The 17,099-nt window shown below is 46.8% G+C and overlaps 1 protein-coding gene across 1 annotated transcript in view; it reads left to right on the top strand.

Moving 5' to 3' along the window:
- The window catches only part of LOC121572272 (sorting nexin-13), a 49,183-nt gene extending 38,829 nt beyond the window's left edge, over positions 1 to 10,354 (top strand). The window contains exons 17-26 of the mRNA XM_041884290.2: positions 110 to 179; positions 1,608 to 1,750; positions 2,241 to 2,348; positions 2,428 to 2,538; positions 2,656 to 2,817; positions 8,031 to 8,102; positions 8,398 to 8,543; positions 8,773 to 8,841; positions 8,928 to 9,040; positions 9,128 to 10,354. Coding sequence (XP_041740224.2) covers positions 110 to 179; positions 1,608 to 1,750; positions 2,241 to 2,348; positions 2,428 to 2,538; positions 2,656 to 2,817; positions 8,031 to 8,102; positions 8,398 to 8,543; positions 8,773 to 8,841; positions 8,928 to 9,040; positions 9,128 to 9,363 — 1,230 coding nt within the window. The 3' untranslated portion in view covers positions 9,364 to 10,354. The remainder of the gene's footprint in view (positions 1 to 109; positions 180 to 1,607; positions 1,751 to 2,240; positions 2,349 to 2,427; positions 2,539 to 2,655; positions 2,818 to 8,030; positions 8,103 to 8,397; positions 8,544 to 8,772; positions 8,842 to 8,927; positions 9,041 to 9,127) is intronic.
- Positions 10,355 to 17,099: the final 6,745 nt, after the last annotated feature.

The raw sequence follows: 17,099 nt of genomic DNA, 5'->3' as shown, positions 1-17,099 counted from the left end.
TACTGCAGAGTTCACGGTAGCAGTATTGCTTCTTTTAATTGGCTGTTAGTCCAGAGATTGGCAGTATCTCTGGTTCTGATTTGGTTGTTTTTCTCTCCACTGTTTACAGTCTCTGGATGACCTGTCGAACTCCTGCCATGACGACAATATACAGCTACACGCCTTCATCTCTGATACAGGTACACACACACACACACACACACACACACACACGTGTGATATAATCTCCAGTCAGTATATAGTCTGTGGTGTGATGTATTGTAAGCTAGTATATTCTGAAAGTTAACCAGCTATCCATGTCCTCTCACTTGCATGTGTGACTACTGACCACTAATGTGGTTTCATTCAGAGATGTGTGGGTACAACAGTAGTGGTCTTAAAAACGTTACTCTGTCAAAATGCCTTGACGCTGTAAGGAGCCTAGAGGCAGCATTGTCTCCGAACACTACAAGACGTGAGTTCTGTTGTCAATATTCAGCAGTATTATCAAAGCTTTACATTACTGACTTCAATGTAGAACGTTGGGGCGTTCATGGAAAGGAATGCGTATCAGGGGTGATAAAATGGCCACCATGTTTTGAAATTTGATTAATTGATTTGATTGATTGGGCTGGGTAGGGGAGGCAATTGTTTAGATTTTACAGCAGTGTGACAGGTAACTTTTTTAGGGCCAGAACTGTTGTCAGTCTTTTGACCTACTAACTCCTCCCCCTGACTAGCCACCAACTCACCTCTGCATCGCCCTTTGACCTCATCTCCTCACGTTAACCATCAGCTTGTATCACTTATCTTACAATCTCATGTTGCTGCTACTTTTCTTTTCACACATTCATTATTCTATCACCTTTACCATTTCATTATTCTATCACCTTTTACCATTTCTTCTGTTTCTCCTTTTTCCCTTCACTTCCCTTCTTTACCCTTCTTGCTTTCTGTCTCGCTGCCCATGGCATCCTCTGTCTCGCTAACCATTGCATCCTCTGTCTCCCTACCCATGGCATCCTCTGTCTCGCTACCCATGGCAACCTCTGTCTCGCTGCACATGGCATCCTCTTGTCTCGCTGCCCATGGCATCCTCTGTCTCGCTACCCATGGCATCCTCTGTCTCGCTACCCATGGCATCCTCTGTCTCGCTACCCATGGCATCCTCTGTCTCGCTACCCATGGCATCCTCTGTCTCGCTACCCATGGCATCCTCTGTCTCGCTACCCATGGCATCCTCTGTCTCGCTACCCATGGCAACCTCTGTCTCGCTGCCCATGGCATCCTCTGTCTCGCTGCCCATGGCATCCTCTGTCTCGCTGCCCATGGCATCCTCTGTCTCGCTACCCATGGCATCCTCTGTCTCGCTGCCCATGGCATCCTCTATCCCCTTTCCTCTCGCCATGTCCATCCTTTTGGTCATCTGTCCTCATCCCCCTGCTTCTCTCTCTCTCTCTTGCCCACCTGTCTGCATATGTCCCATCCTATGTGCCATCACCCCTCCCTCCCTCTCTCTCTCTCTCTCTCTCTCTTCTTCACCCTTCCTGGGCTCTGTGTATCAGTAGCTGATGCGTGTCTCCCCGGGGCTGGGTTGGGGTTGGGGTTGGGCCTGCTGGGTGCCACAGGGGTATGTAATGACCACGGAAAGACCTACGCCCTCTACGCCATCACTGTGTTGCGCCGTAACCATGACGGCAGCGAAGACTCCTGGAAGACCTACCGACGCTACTCTGACTTCCACGACTTTCACATGAGGATCACGGAGCAGGTAAAGGTAAATGTGGGTGTGTTGGTGTGTGTGTGTGTGTTCCTATAACAAAGGGCTTCTGACTACTAAGGTGTGTACATAGATATGGAAAGATGGCATGTGCCAGCATGAGCAGCGCCATTGAGGGCAATCTCCATTTTAAAGTAGTCAATTTATTCTTCTGCTTCTGTAAGTGCAGTTTGTAAACTGAAAAGGTGGCTACTGACACCTACTGTGCTGGAGGGTATATAGTCTGAACAGGTATAAAGCCAAGGCTGGGGATATACTGCCACCTGCAGTTATAGAGTATAATTAATTAGCTGACCCTGCCTGCTGACCTTAACCCGTAGGAAGTCCCACCCAGCTGACTACTTTAAAATGGTGGAAGCCTCAATGACACTGCCCATGTTAAAACAGCCTTTGGTCCGAATGCGCCCTCCATCCATCTCCATGGGTGTGTGTTGTTCCTCCATTTTGGGAACCTGAAGTGTGTGTTTGCGTTGTGTTCCAGTTTGAGAATTTGACGTCGATCCTGAAGCTGCCGGGGAAGAAGACGTTCAACAACATGGACAGAGACTTCCTGGAAAAGAGAAAAAGAGACCTGAACTCGTACTTACAGGTAAGAGTGTGACGATGTGTGTCATGCCTTAAGTATATCCGGTTACATGGCTATAACCAGTCCTCTGTCTGCGTGTTAGCTGCTGCTGAATCCAGAGATGGTGAAGGCCTGTCCTACTCTGGTCCCATACGTCTACGACTTCCTGGAGAATAAACAGTACAGCAAGGGGAAGGGAGACTTCGCACGCAAGGTACACACATACAGACACACACTTACCTTGCCCAACTGCAAGATACTCCAGTTGCTTATCTACGGCGTCGCACACGACACAAACTCACTTGTCTAGTGTGTGTGTGTGTGTCCTCAGATGGATACGTTTGTGAACCCACTGCGTAGCTCGATGCGTAACGTGTCCATCGCTGTGAAGGGCCTGCCAGACAGTCTGGCTGAGGGTATGAACAAGGCTGCTGACAACATGGGACGCATGTCTGAGAAGCTGGGACACGAACTCAAACAGTCCGTGTTCAAGGTAACGACCCTAACTGCAACCATAACCTAGCCAACAAGGGATATCTGAACGATTGGGACAGAATCAAACATGTCATGTTCAAGATACAGGCTGACTATACTGTCTAACACTGCAGCTATGGCTGTGGTGGTCATTACATTTAGTCAGTGATTGTCAAGCAAATAACTGCCGGTCTCATGGTAATTGACCGTTAATTAACATAAACTTGTGAGTTGTCCTTATGTTAGGTCCTGATATGGCTGTGCCATATGGCTGTGGGCTACATTAGTTCATTTAGTAGACAAGATTTGCTTAGAATTCCGTGGCAGTATTTTATATTCAAATCAAATCAAATTGTATTTGTCACATGCGCCGAATACAACAGGTGTAGACCTTACAGTGAAATGCTTACAAGCCCTTAACCAACAATGCAGTTTTAAGAATACCAACAAAAAAAAAACAATCACACAAAAAATAATACGAAATAAAAGTAACAAATAATTAAAGAGCAGCAGTAAAAATAACAATAGTGAGGCTATATACAGGGGGTACCGGTACAGAGTCAATATGTACATGTAGGTAGGGGTATTAAAGTGACTATGCATAGATAATACGCAGAGAGTAGCAGAGGGGGGATGCCTGCGGTAGCAGAGAGAACAGTCTATGACTAGGGTGGCTGGAGTCTGACACCTTCCTCTGACACCGCCTGGTATAGAGGTCCTGGATGGCAGGAAGCTTGGCCCCAGTGATGTACTGGGCCGTACGCACTACCCTCTGTAGTGCCTTGCGGTCGGTGGCCGAGCAGCTGCCATACTAGGCAGTGACGCAACCAGTCAGGATGCTCTCGATGGTGCAGCTGTATAACTTTTTGTGGATCTGAGGACCCATGCCAAATCTTTTCAGTCTCCTTAGGGGGAATAGGTTTTGTCGTGCCCTCTTCACGTCTGTCTTGGTGTGTGCTTGGACCATGTTAGTTTGTTGGTGATGTGGACACCAAGGAACTTGAAGCTCTCAACCTGCTCCACTACAGCCCCATCGATGAGAATGGGGGCGTGCTCGGTCTTCTTCTTTTTCCTGTAGTCCACAATCATCTCCTTTATCTTGATCACGTTGACGGAGAGGTTGTTGTCCTGGCACCACACGGCCAGGTCTCTGACCTCCTCCCTATAGGTTGTCTCGTCGTTGTCGGTGATCAGGCCTACCACTGTTGTGTCATCTGCAAACTTAATGATGGTGTTGGAGTCGTGCCTGGCCATGCAGTCATGAGGGGACTGAGCACGCACCCCTGAGGGGCCCCAGTGTTGAGGATCAGCGTGGCGGATATGTTGTCACCTACCCTTACCACCTGGGGTCGGCCCGTCAGGAGGTCCAGGATCCAGTTGCAGAGGGAGGTGTTTAGTCCCAGGGACCTTAGCTTAGTGATGAGCATTGAGGGCACTATGGTGTTGAACGCTGAGCTGTAGTCAATGAACAGCATTCTCACATAGGTGTTTATTTTGTCCAGGTGTGAAAGGGCAGTGTGGAGCGCAATAGAGATTGCATCATCTGTGGATCTGTTGGGGCGGTATGCAAATTGGAGTGGGTCTAGGGTTTCTGGAATAATTTGCTTTGGATAAAAGCGTCTGCTAAGTGGCATATTATTATATTATGGTGTTGATGTGAGCCGTGACCAGCGTTTCAAAGCACTTCATGGCTACAGACGTGAGTGCTACAGGTCGGTAGTCATTTAGGCAGGTTACCTTATTGTTCTTGGGAACAGGGACTATGGTGGTCTGCAGGCAGGGAGAGGTTGAAAATGTCAGTGAAGACACTTGCCAGTTGGTCAGCGCATGCTTGGAGTACACGTCCTGGTAATCCGTCTGGCCCTGCGGCCTTGTGAATGTTGACCTGTTTAAAGGTCTTACTCACATCGGCTACGGAGAGCGTGATCACACAGTCGTCCGGAACAGCTGATGCTCTCATGCATGCAAGGATATTTTTACCAAATGATTTCCAAGGGAGTGCGCACATGTGGCTATTCTGTGTTGAGCGGTTAACAAAGAAACAGGTCCTCTTAGATGCATCATTTAGAGTTATTTATGTAACTTTAGTTGTGATACAAATGTTTAGATTTTTAATACATTCTAAGGCTGCATGATGCGACTCTAATGATGATTTGAAAAAAAGTCACATGAAAGGCATGAGCTCTGCTTTGTTTTTTGCTCAGGCTGCACACACTTAATCAGTCTTTCATTCACAATTTGACAAGCACTTGATAATCCATGCCTTTCGTGGCTGTTGTGCCCTTGGGCTGGATATAATAATTATAATTCCCTTCTCCCGGCTGCAAATCGCGTGCTCCAAAGCACCTCTCACTTACATGGCTCTCTCAGATATCTCAATTCTTATTAGCCAATGCCCGTCACGTGATCGGGTCCTTCTCATAGGCATCTCAACTCCGAAGTAGGCTACAAGTGAAGACAGGGATGCAACTGCGTGCGTCCTTCTTATCGAATTCTGAGGCGCAGATTGATGTTCGAAGAACAGTCCACATTTACTTTTCGTCAGCCAACAAGATGAGTAGTCCTAACGAACAGCAAAAGCACTAGCCTATGTCAATCTACTTTCCCCCATAGTACAAAAGTTGACCTATTCTGTTGGTTAACTTGTCCTTCTGTGCGAGAAAAAAATATTCTAAACATAGAATAGAATAATAGTGAAGACATCAAAACTATGAAATAACATATGGAATCACGTAGTAACCAAAGAAGTGTTAAACAAATCAAAATATATTTTAGATTCTTCAAAGTAGCCACCGTTTGCCTTGATGACAGCTTTGCACACTCTTGGTATTCTCTCAACCAGCTTCATGAGGAATGGTTTTCCAACAGTCTTCAAGGAGTTCCCACAAATGCTGAGCACTTGTTGGCTGCTTTTCCTTTACTCTGCTGTCCGACTCATCCCAAACCATCTCAATTGGGTTGAGGTCGGGGGATTGTGGAGGCCAGGTCATTTGATGCAGCACTCCATCACTCTCCTTCTTGGTAAAATAGCCCTTACACCGCCTGGAGGTGTGTTGGGTCATTGTCCTGTTGAAAAACAAATGATAGTCCCACTGAGCGCAAACCAGATGGTCTGGCGTATCGCTGCAGAATGCTGTGGTAGCCATGCTGGTTAAGTGTGCCTTGAATTCTAAAAAAATCACTGACAGTGCCACCAGCAAAGCACCATCACACCTCCTCCTCCGTGCTTCACAGTGGGAACCACACATGCGGAGATCATCCATTCACCTACTCTGTGTCTCACAAAGACACAGCGGTTGGAACCAAAAATCTCAAATTCTGACTCATCATACCAAAGGACTGATTTCCACCGGTCCATTGCTCGTGTTTCTTGGCCCAAGCAAGTGTCTTCTTATTGGTGTCCTTTAGTAGTGGTTTCTTTGCAGCAATTCAACCATGAAGGCCTGATTCACGCGGTCTCCTCTGAACAGTTGATGTTGAGATGTGTCTGTTACTTGAACTCTGTGAAGCATTTATTTGGGCTGCAATCTGAGGTGCAGTTAACTCTAATGAACTTATCCTCTGCAGCAGAGCTAACTCTGGGTCTTCCTTTCCTCTGGCGGTCCTCATGAGAGCCAGTTTCATCATAGCGCTTCATGTTTTTTGCGACTGCACTTGAAGAAACTTTCAAAGTTCTTGAAATGTTCCGTATTGACTGACCTTCATGTCTTAAAGTAATGATGGACTGTCCTTTCTCTTTGTTTATTTGAGCTGTTCTTGCCATAATATGGACATGGTCTTTTACCAAATAGGGCTATCTTCTGTATGCCACCCATGCCTTGTCACAACACAACTAATTGGCTCAAACGCATTAAGAAGGAAAGAAATTCCACAAATTACATTTAACAAGTCACACCTGTTAATTGAAATGCATTCCAGGTGACTACCTCATGAAGCTGGTTGAGAGAATGCCAAGAGTGTGCAAAGCTGTCATCAAGGCAAAGGGTGGCTACTTTGAAGAATCTAAAATCTAACATATATTTTGATTTGTTTAACACTTCTTTGGTTACTACATGATTCCATATGTATTATTTCATAGTTTTGATGTCTTCACTATTATTCTACAATGTAGAAAATAATACAAATAAATAAAAACCCTGGAATAAGTAGGTGTGTCCAAACTTCTGACTGGTACTGTATGCCAGTTAGGCTCTACACCGTTTGTAAAGCAGATTAATGTGCTTAATTTTAAGGAGTTATTTGGCCACTTTAGTTGTGATACAAACCTTATCAAAGCGTATAGGCCTATGGGTTAGGTGACATGAGGTGTGCGACAATGATTTGAAAAAAGGCATGCGCTGTTTCCTGCCTTACTGCACACGCTTTGCATCATTCACAATTGATAATATATAATTCACAAGTGATATATATATATATTTTCACCCATCAGACTATTCTTCATTTAATTTTGTCTTTACATATACTAAATAATATATGTGTAAAATAAGTTTTTATTTAGAATGGACCATTATCATGCACTTGTCGTAACAGGGGCAGGGGGAAAAATACATTACATCTATGCACTTAAATAGCGAATGGAGAGCGCTTTTCCCGTGGTTCATTTTCATGCCAGCCAGATAGGCTATACTCCTGTTGTAAAGCGAAGCAATGTGCTTAATATTAGGAAAGTTGAGAAATAAATATAGTAGGCCTAGCCTATAGAAAGCTGATGGGAGCCTCCTCTTTTTATTAGAGGCCATCACTCTGTTTTCTCACGCAATTGCATAGCCTATAGAAATGTTGCGCAACACGAGCTCATGGGTTCTCATTAAGTGTTTGATTAGATTTTCGATTACATTTGCATTGATGTCAGTGTGATTAGAGGGACAATGGAGTGCTGAGTACCAGGCAGTTAGCAAGTTTGGTAGGCTGCTAATGACCATCAGCAGCATCAGAGCTTGGAGAAGCCTAGTTACCGTGACTAAGCGGTCAAGTGGAATTTGAGTGCGGTCATGACTCGTGACTGGTGGTAATACGGACACCGTAACAGCTCTAGTGTGGACCATGTTAATTCCTTAGTGATGTGGACACCGAGGAACTTGAAGCTCTCGACCCACTCCACTACAGCCCCGTCGATGTTGATGGGGGGGGGGGTGTGCTCGCCGCAACAGCCCTAACTCCAACCATACTGACCATACTCTAACAATACTCTGACCATCCATTTAACCATGCTCTGTAATGTCTGGTGTTCAGGTGCCTCCACTGCTCCCCAAGTCTGACATTGACCCAGAGCACTGCCGAGTCTCGGCCCAGCTGGACGACAACGTGAGTACAACACCCCCCACTAGCACAGGGCCCCACCAGCTTACAGGCCCTCTGCTCTGAAACATGTTAATAAGTGAAAACGATATAGTGGTGTAACGGTCACTTTGGCCTGGTGTGTTCCAGGTGGATGATAACATCCCCCCCACCAGCTTACAGGCCCTCTGCTCTGTATAGTGGTGTGACAGTCACTTTGGCCTGGTGTGTTCCAGGTGGATGATAACATCCCCCCCACCAGCTTACAGGCCCTCTGCTCTGTATAGTGGTGTGACAGTCACTTTGGCCTGGTGTGTTCCAGGTGGATGATAACATCCCCCTGCGTGTGATGCTGTTGCTGATGGATGAGGTGTTTGACCTGAAGGAGAGGAACCAGTGGCTCCGCAGGAACATCAAGAACCTGCTGCAGCAGCTCATCAGAGCCACATACGGAGACACTATCAACAGGTACACCACACACACACACACACACACACATACACACACACACACATACACACACACACACACACACACACACACACACACACATCAGAGCCACATACGGAGACACTATCAACAGGTACACCACACACACACACACACACACACACACACACACACACACACACACACACACTCACTCATCAGAGCCACATACGGAGATCTGACTATTGTCTGCCTCTGGTCTCTGCAGGAAGATCGTGGATCATGTGGACTTCATGACAGCTCCAGAACAGGTAGCAGACTACGTCAAGAAGTTCAGGTAACACACACACACACCATCAGATCGCTGCGTGTGATTGGTTAGAAAGCCTCTGAAAGTAACTCTGTGGTCCCGCCACTGTGCAGGGATTCGTACTGGCCCAACGGAATCCTGGCAGAGTCTCCACCCCGCCGGGACAAGAACATCCGCATGAGGACGCGGGTCGCCGCCAAGACCAACCTATTGGGAATCATGCCAGGTAACACACACACGGAGTAAACACACACACACTGACTGAACCAACATGTTCACTATTAATCCACCATTTCTCCCTCTCCTCTTCCAGATGAGTTGAAGCACATCATCGGGGCGGATACGACTCGTAAGGGCATCCTGCGTGTGTTTGACATGTTCCAACATGGACCAATGAACCGCCGGCTGGTCTACGTGCTCCTAGAAGGGTTCCTGGAGACCATGTTCCCTCACTACAAGTTCCCTGAGCTGTTTGTCAAACTTCACTCTCGCTCGCCGCGCACAGCCAGATACACACAGAAACTCAAGAGCACCTCCCTGAAGAGGTGACAGGAGACTGGGACTGGGCAGGCTACTGAGTGACACTCTGTCACACGGCGTGAGAGAAGAGAGGGAGGGGAGTTGTGGGGTTGAGAAGAGGTTAACGCGTGTGTTCTCAAGAAGGGATTGTTGGACCGTCCTAGCTGTTAACTCTGTCCTGCTCTTCACTTCCCATACGTGCCTCACACACCAACACGCTCCTGTAGCGATAACAAACTGCTTTGGGTTTTATTTTTTGGTTTCATTTTTTTTTTTTACTTTTTTTTTTATGCTAACTGTTTTTATTGTAGATGTGTGGTCAGATTGGCAGAGCTGCTCTGATATGCCCAGCAGATGATCTCAGTTCCTGATACCAGGCCATGTCTAGAGAAACACATGTACCGGTATATAAATAGATGGATAGGAGAGGGAGGGGGATAGAGGATGCCATGGGTAGTGAGACAGAAAGCGTGAAGGGAAGTGTCAAGGCGTTTGTTTTCACGTTTTTTTTTTAATGTGACATCATCATCCTGCCATAATCCTCTAGGACACGAGGAGGCTGGGTTTGGCCTGAAGGCCACTCCCCCTTTTCTAATGCGCACATCAGTAACCATGACAACCAACTCTCTAACTGTTGCTTGTGTTTGACAGGGATGATTGACAGCTCTACTGTGCTTCATGTTAATCATGTGAAGAAAAAAAACAGAAACCAGAATGCACAGCTCCCCTGCTGGTGAGGCCTGGGTAAATCTGAAATGGCTCATTCTAATGCACTGCTTTCGGACAGACAGAGGCTAATGGTAGTACTCTGCATTTTGGGAATGTGGTGCCTATTTGGACGGAGACAGAATGAAATGACAGGCCAGACTGTGAATGCTGCTGTCTGTAGAAGCAGCTGTCTATCAAGTAGAATGTACTCGCTGGGCCTGTCTGTCTGCGTTTGGTGTTTGAGAGTGTGTGTGTGTGTGTGTTTGAGAGTGTGTGTGTTTGAGTGTGTGTGTGTGTTTTGAGAGAGCGTGTGTGTGTTTTGAGAGAGAGCGTGTGTGTGTTTTGAGTGTATGTGTGTGTGTTTTGAGAGAGAGAGAGTGTGTGTTTTGAGAGAAGAGTGTGTGTGTTTTGAGAGAGAGCGTGTGTGTGTTTGAGTGTGTGTGTGTTTTGAGCGAGAGAGAGTGTGTGTTTTGAGAGAGAGCGTGTGTGTGTTTGAGTGTGTGTGTGTTTTGAGAGAGAGAGAGAGTGTGTGTTTTGAGAGAGAGCGTGTGTGTGTTTGAGTGTGTGTGTGTTTTGAGAGAGAGAGAGAGTGTGTTTTGAGAGAGAGAGAGTGTGTTTTGAGTGAGTGTGTGTTTTGAGAGAGTGTAGCAGTAAGCTGCAGCCCTCCCCAGTCAGACACTGCCAGTGTGGGCCCAATGCTATAGTAGCACACACCACTAAGGAACAGAGAGAGAACACACACTGATAGCCCAATGCTATAGTAGCACACACCACTAAGGAACAGAGAGAGAACACACACTGATAGCCCAATGCTATAGTAGCACACACCACTAAGGAACAGAGAGAGAACACACTGATAGCCCAATGCTATAGTAGCACACACCACTAAGGAACAGAGAGAGAACACACACTGATAGCCCAATGCTATAGTAGCACACACCACTAAGGAACAGAGAGAGAACACACACTGATAGCCCAATGCTATAGTAGCACACACCACTAAGGAACAGAGAGAGAACACACACTGATAGCCCAATGCTATAGTAGCACACACCACTAAGGAACAGAGAGAGAACACACACTGATAGCCCAATGCTATAGTAGCACACACCACTAAGGAACAGAGAGAGAACACACACTGATAGCCCAATGCTATAGTAGCACACACCACTAAGGAACAGAGAGAGAACACACACTGATAGCCCAATGCTATAGTAGCACACACCACTAAGGAACAGAGAGAACACACACTGATAGCCCAATGCTATAGTAACACACACCACTAAGGAACAGAGAGAACACACACTGATAGCCCAATGCTATAGTAGCACACACCACTAAGGAACAGAGAGAGAACACACACTGATAGCCCAATGCTATAGTAGCACACACCACTAAGGAACAGAGAGAACACACACTGATAGCCCAATGCTATAGTAACACACACCACTAAGGAACAGAGAGAACACACACTGATAGCCCAATGCTATAGTAGCACACACCACTAAGGAACAGAGAGAGAACACACACTGATAGCCCAATGCTATAGTAGCACACACCACTAAGGAACGAGAGAGAACACACACTGATAGCCCAATGCTATAGTAGCACACACCACTAAGGAACAGAGAGAGAACACACACTGATAGCCCAATGCTATAGTAGCACACACCACTAAGGAACAGAGAGAACACACACTGATAGCCCAATGCTATAGTAGCACACACCACTAAGGAACAGAGAGAGAACACACACTGATAGCCCAATGCTATAGTAGCACACACCACTAAGGAACAGAGAGAGAACACACACTGATATCCCTACTTTATCACGCTTTTATTCAGAGAAAATGTCATTAATTTTGTGCAATATTTTTCTTTGATGCATGACTATTTGAATAACTGTATATTGTATAAAAAATGGAAAAATATACTGTTTTGGAAAAATTGTAGAAAAGATGAAAGAATTATCCTCCCTTCCCAAAGGAAAAAAGTATTCGAACCCCAACAGCCTACATTCCGTTGTAAAAAAAAAAAAAATCAACATTTAATTGCAGACTCGTTTTATAAGTATTTTTTTTATTATTATTTTTTACTCCTGATGAATGTGGTTTCCATGCCGATGTGTCAGCTGGAGTGACGAGTGATCTAGCCAGTCGAGCTAAAGCCTCTGGATGGGAAGCTATAGCTCATTGGTCTAGAGATATGGTGGAAGGGCTTATTATGCAGATGAGCCTGTTGATTGGAGAGTGAAATGATTCACTGTTGTATGAACCAATGACAGGAGAGACTTTGTGTCATCTGTCCAATCAAATTGCAGGAAAGCCATGTTTCTGTGAACCAATAGAATCACTGCTATATAGCACTTTGTACCAGAGTTCTTCCATTGGCCGATCAGAGCTCCGTTCCACTGCTGCCATTGGATGGAACTGTCCCTCGTCTGCTGTGATTGGCTGGCACTGAACAGCTCTAGACTGTGATTGGCAGTGTGAGGACATGAAATCTGAGCTGTGTGACTTTTAAAAGGAAGTGGAAATGTGTCCCTGGACAGGAGAGGTGACCAGGTGAACCCCACAAGACTTCACCTTTAAAGCCTCCACTCTCTCCCATTCAGGACGGCTTGGCTGTTGATGTCCACAAGGTTTACCCCACGTCAACATGGTCCTGCGTTGTATTAATCATTAAATGAACGGAGCACAGAATCAAATGGAGAAACACAATATGAGACAACACAGCAAGCATCATGTACATTTGGATGAAGCGTTGCTGTGAAAAGCCGGGATCTTCTAGTACATTATGAATCTATGACAATGAACCGTGAGCATATCTGTGTACAGTACGTGTCAATAGTGTGCCTAAATGTTCCTTCAGCTCTATTTTCGTATTTTTCTTTAACGACAGATAAGCATCAAACAGAATGTCATGGTCATTTTAGACTGAAGAGAACTCTAAAGACTCTAGAAACAGAGAACTCTAAAGATTCTAGAGCCAGGGGGTGGGTTCTAGACTCTAGAACCTGGGGTGGTCAACCCTCCTCCTGGAGAACTACTGGCTGTGCAGGATTTTGCTCCAACCCTGCTCTATTCTAACACACCCAATTTAACCAATCAAGGTGTTGAGGAGCAGCTGATTAGCAGAACTAGGTGTGGTGGTGTTAGACCACGGCTGGAGCAGAATCCTACTAAGGATGGGTAGCTCTCCAGGAGCAGAGTTGGAGACCCCTGCTCTGTGGTGTTTTTTGCATCATGCTTATCAAACTATTCCTTTGGAAACGTTGAACTCAGATCAGTAATAACACTAATAATAAAGCGGTAACTGACCAACTGACCACTGTGTGGTGTGTTGCGTGTGTTGTTCTTCAGCGATCTCTCTCTCTCTCTCTCTCCTTCAGAGTGCCCTGGTCCTTCACACACTCTCTCTCTCCCTTTCTCCCTCTTCATCTCCCTCTCTCTTTTCCTCCCTGTCTCTGCACTCACACACTCCAGTTAGCGTCAGCAGGAGCTTCTGTTAGCAGCTTAACATGGTTTAGGACAGGGTTCCCCAACTGGCGGCCCGCGGGTGATTTTATTTGCCCCACCCCCCCCAGTTTTCTGAACAAAACAAAACGTTTACATTTTCATTGTTGGACATAAAAGACTGTAATACCAGCAAATCAGCTCCAAGTTATTTACATTTTGGAAATCTGTTTCAAAGTATTTCCACGCATAAAAGAGAGATATACTGTATTTATTTTACCTTTATTTAACTAGGCAAGTCAGTTAAGAACAAATTCTTATTTACAATGACGGCCTACACCGGCCAAACCCGGACGACGCTGGGCCAATTGTGCGCCGCCCTATGGGACTCCCAATCACGGCCGGTTGTGATACAGCCTGGAATCGAACCAGGGAGTCTGTTGTGACGCCTCAAGCACTGAGATGCAGTGCCTTGGACCACTGCGCCACTCGGGAGCCCAATAGTATATGATCGAATACAAACGTAAGCAAGGTTAGAATTTTTTTTAGTCAAATGTTATATCTGTTTAGGCTTCTTGCAGTCAATTTGCAGTCTACAAATGTGTAATTATGTTCCGGCCCACTGACCATCCGAGGCTGAATCTAGTTGATGATCCCAGGCTTTGGAGATGTAGATTTATACCCACATTTACACACATTCACACTCCCACGCCAGCCTAGCACCAGCCTAGCTATTCACACTCCCACACCAGCCTAGCACCAGCCTAGCCATTCACACTCCCACACCAGCCTAGCACCAGCCTAGCTATTTACACTCCCACACCAGCCTAGCACCAGCCTAGCTATTCACACTCCCACACCAGCCTAGCACCAGCCTAGCCTAGCCATTCACTCTCCCACACCAGCCTAGCACCAGCCTTTCACACTCCCACACCAGCCTAGCCTAGCCATTCACTCTCCCACACCAGCCTAGCACCAGCCTAGCCATTCACTCTCCCACACCAGCCTAGCACCAGCCTTTCACACTCCCACACCAGCCTAGCCTAGCCATTCACTCTCCCACACCAGCCTAGCACCAGCCTAGCCATTCACACTCCCACGCCAGCCTAGCACCAGCCTTTCACACTCCCACGCCAGCCTAGCACCAGCCTAGCCATTCACACTCCCACACCACCCCCTAGCACCAGTCCATCAGCACCTAGCACCGGGTTAGAGCATTCGAGCCAGCTGTTCTGCAGTGTTTTTGATGTCAGAAATGTGATCATGTAGTGTCAGTATGTAGGAAGGAGCAACCTAGATGTAAAGGGGTGGTGGCTGCTATGTTGTTGTGGAGTTAAGGGGTGGTGGCTTCTATGTTGTTGTGGAGTTAAGGGGTGGTGGCTGCTATGTTGTTGTGGAGTTAAGGGGTGGTGGCTGCTATGTTGTTGTGGAGTTAAGGGGTGGTGGCTGCTATGTTGTTGTGGAGTTAAGGGGTGGTGGCTGCTATGTTGTTGTGGAGTTAAGGGGTGGTGGCTGCTATGTTGTTGTGGAGTTAAGAGGTGGTGGCTGCTATGTTGTTGTGGAGTTAAGGGGTGGTGGCTGTTATGTTGTTGTGGAGTTAAGGGGTGGTGGCTGTTATGTTGTTGTGGAGTTAAGGGGTGGTGGCTGTTATGTTGTTGTGGAGTTAAGGGGTGGTGGCTGCTATGTTGTTGTGGAGTTAAGGGGGTGGTGGCTGCTATGTTGTTGTGGAGTTAAGGGGTGGTGGCTGTTATGTTGTTGTGGAGTTAAGGGGTGGTGGCTGTTATGTTGTTGTGGAGTTAAGGGGTGGTGGCTTCTATGTTGTTGTGGAGTTAAGGGGTGGTGGCTGCTATGTTGTTGTGGAGTTAAGGGGTGGTGGCTGCTATGTTGTTGTGGAGTTAAGGGGTGGTGGCTGCTATGTTGTTGTGGAGTTAAGGGGTGGTGGCTGCTATGTTGTTGTGGAGTTAAGGGGTGGTGGCTGCTATGTTGTTGTGGAGTTAAGGGGTGGTGGCTGTTATGTTGTTGTGGAGTTAAGGGGTGGTGGCTGCTATGTTGTTGTGGAGTTAAGGGGTGGTGGCTGCTATGTTGTTGTGGAGTTAAGGGGTGGTGGCTGCTATGTTGTTGTGGAGTTAAGGGGTGGTGGCTGCTATGTTGTAGTGGAGTTAAGGGGTGGTGGCTGCTATGTTGTAGTGGAGTTAAGGGGGTGGTGGCTGCTATGTTGTTGTGGAGTTAAGGGGGTGGTGGCTGCTATGTTGTAGTGGAGTTAAGGGGTGGTGGCTGTTATGTTGTTGTGGAGTTAAGGGGTGGTGGCTGCTATGTTGTTGTGGAGTTAAGGGGTGGTGGCTGCTATGTTGTTGTGGAGTTAAGGGGTGGTGGCTGCTATGTTGTAGTGGAGTTAAGGGGTGGTGGCTGCTATGTTGTTGTGGAGTTAAGGGGTGGTGGCTGCTATGTTGTTGTGGAGTTAAGGGGTGGTGGCTGCTATGTTGTTGTGGAGTTAAGGGGTGGTGGCTGCTATGTTGTTGTGGAGTTAAGGGGTGGTGGCTGCTATGTTGTTGTGGAGTTAAGGGGTGGTGGCTGCTATGTTGTTGTGGAGTTAAGGGGTGGTGGCTTCTATGTTGTTGTGGAGTTAAGGGGTGGTGGCTGCTATGTTGTTGTGGAGTTAAGGGGTGGTGGCTGCTATGTTGTTGTGGAGTTAAGGGGTGGTGGCTGTTATGTTGTTGTGGAGTTAAGGGGTGGTGGCTGCTATGTTGTTGTGGAGTTAAGGGTGGTGGCTGCTATGTTGTTGTGGAGTTAAGGGGTGGTGGCTGTTATGTTGTTGTGGAGTTTGTAAAGGGGTGGTGGCTGTTATGTTGTTGTGGAGTTTGTAAAGGGGTGGTGGCTGTTATGTTGTTGTGGAGTTTGTAAATGGGTGGTGGCTGTTATGTTGTTGTGGAGTTTGTAAAGGGGTGGTGGCTGTTATGTTGTTGTGGAGTTTGTTAGCGGTGGTGGCTGTTATGTTGTTGTGGAGTTAAGGGGTGGTGGCTGTTATGTTGTTGTGGAGTTTGTAAAGGGGTGGTGGCTGTTATGTTGTTGTGGAGTTTGTAAAGGGGTGGTGGCTGTTATGTTGTTGTGGAGTTTGTTAAGCGGTGGTGGCTGTTATGTTGTTGTGGAGTTTGTAAAGGGGTGGTGGCTGCTATGTTGTTGTGGAGTTAAGGGGTGGTGGCTGCTATGTTGTTGTGGAGTTAAGGGGTGGTGGCTGCTATGTTGTTGTGGAGTTAAGGGGTGGTGGCTGTTATGTTGTTGTGGAGTTTGTAAAGGGGTGGTGGCTGTTATGTTGTTGTGGAGTTAAGGGGTGGTGGCTGTTATGTTGTTGTGGAGTTAAGGGGTGGTGGCTGCTATGTTGTTGTGGAGTTAAGGGGTGGTGGCTGTTATGTTGTTGTGGAGTTAAGGGGTGGTGGCTGCTATGTTGTTGTGGAGTTAAGGGGTGGTGGCTGCTATGTTGTTGTGGAGTTAAGGGGTGGTGGCTGTTATGTTGTTGTGGAGTTTGTAAAGGGGTGGTGGCTGTTATGTTGTTGTGGAGTTTGTAAAGGGGTGGTGGCTGTTATGTTGTTGTGGAGTTTGTAAATGG

Source organism: Coregonus clupeaformis, chromosome 8, assembly GCF_020615455.1.
Source record: "Coregonus clupeaformis isolate EN_2021a chromosome 8, ASM2061545v1, whole genome shotgun sequence".
Classification (NCBI taxonomy): domain Eukaryota; kingdom Metazoa; phylum Chordata; class Actinopteri; order Salmoniformes; family Salmonidae; genus Coregonus; species Coregonus clupeaformis.
Note: the sequence above shows the minus strand (reverse complement) of the source record. Positions and strands in the feature narration are given on the sequence as shown.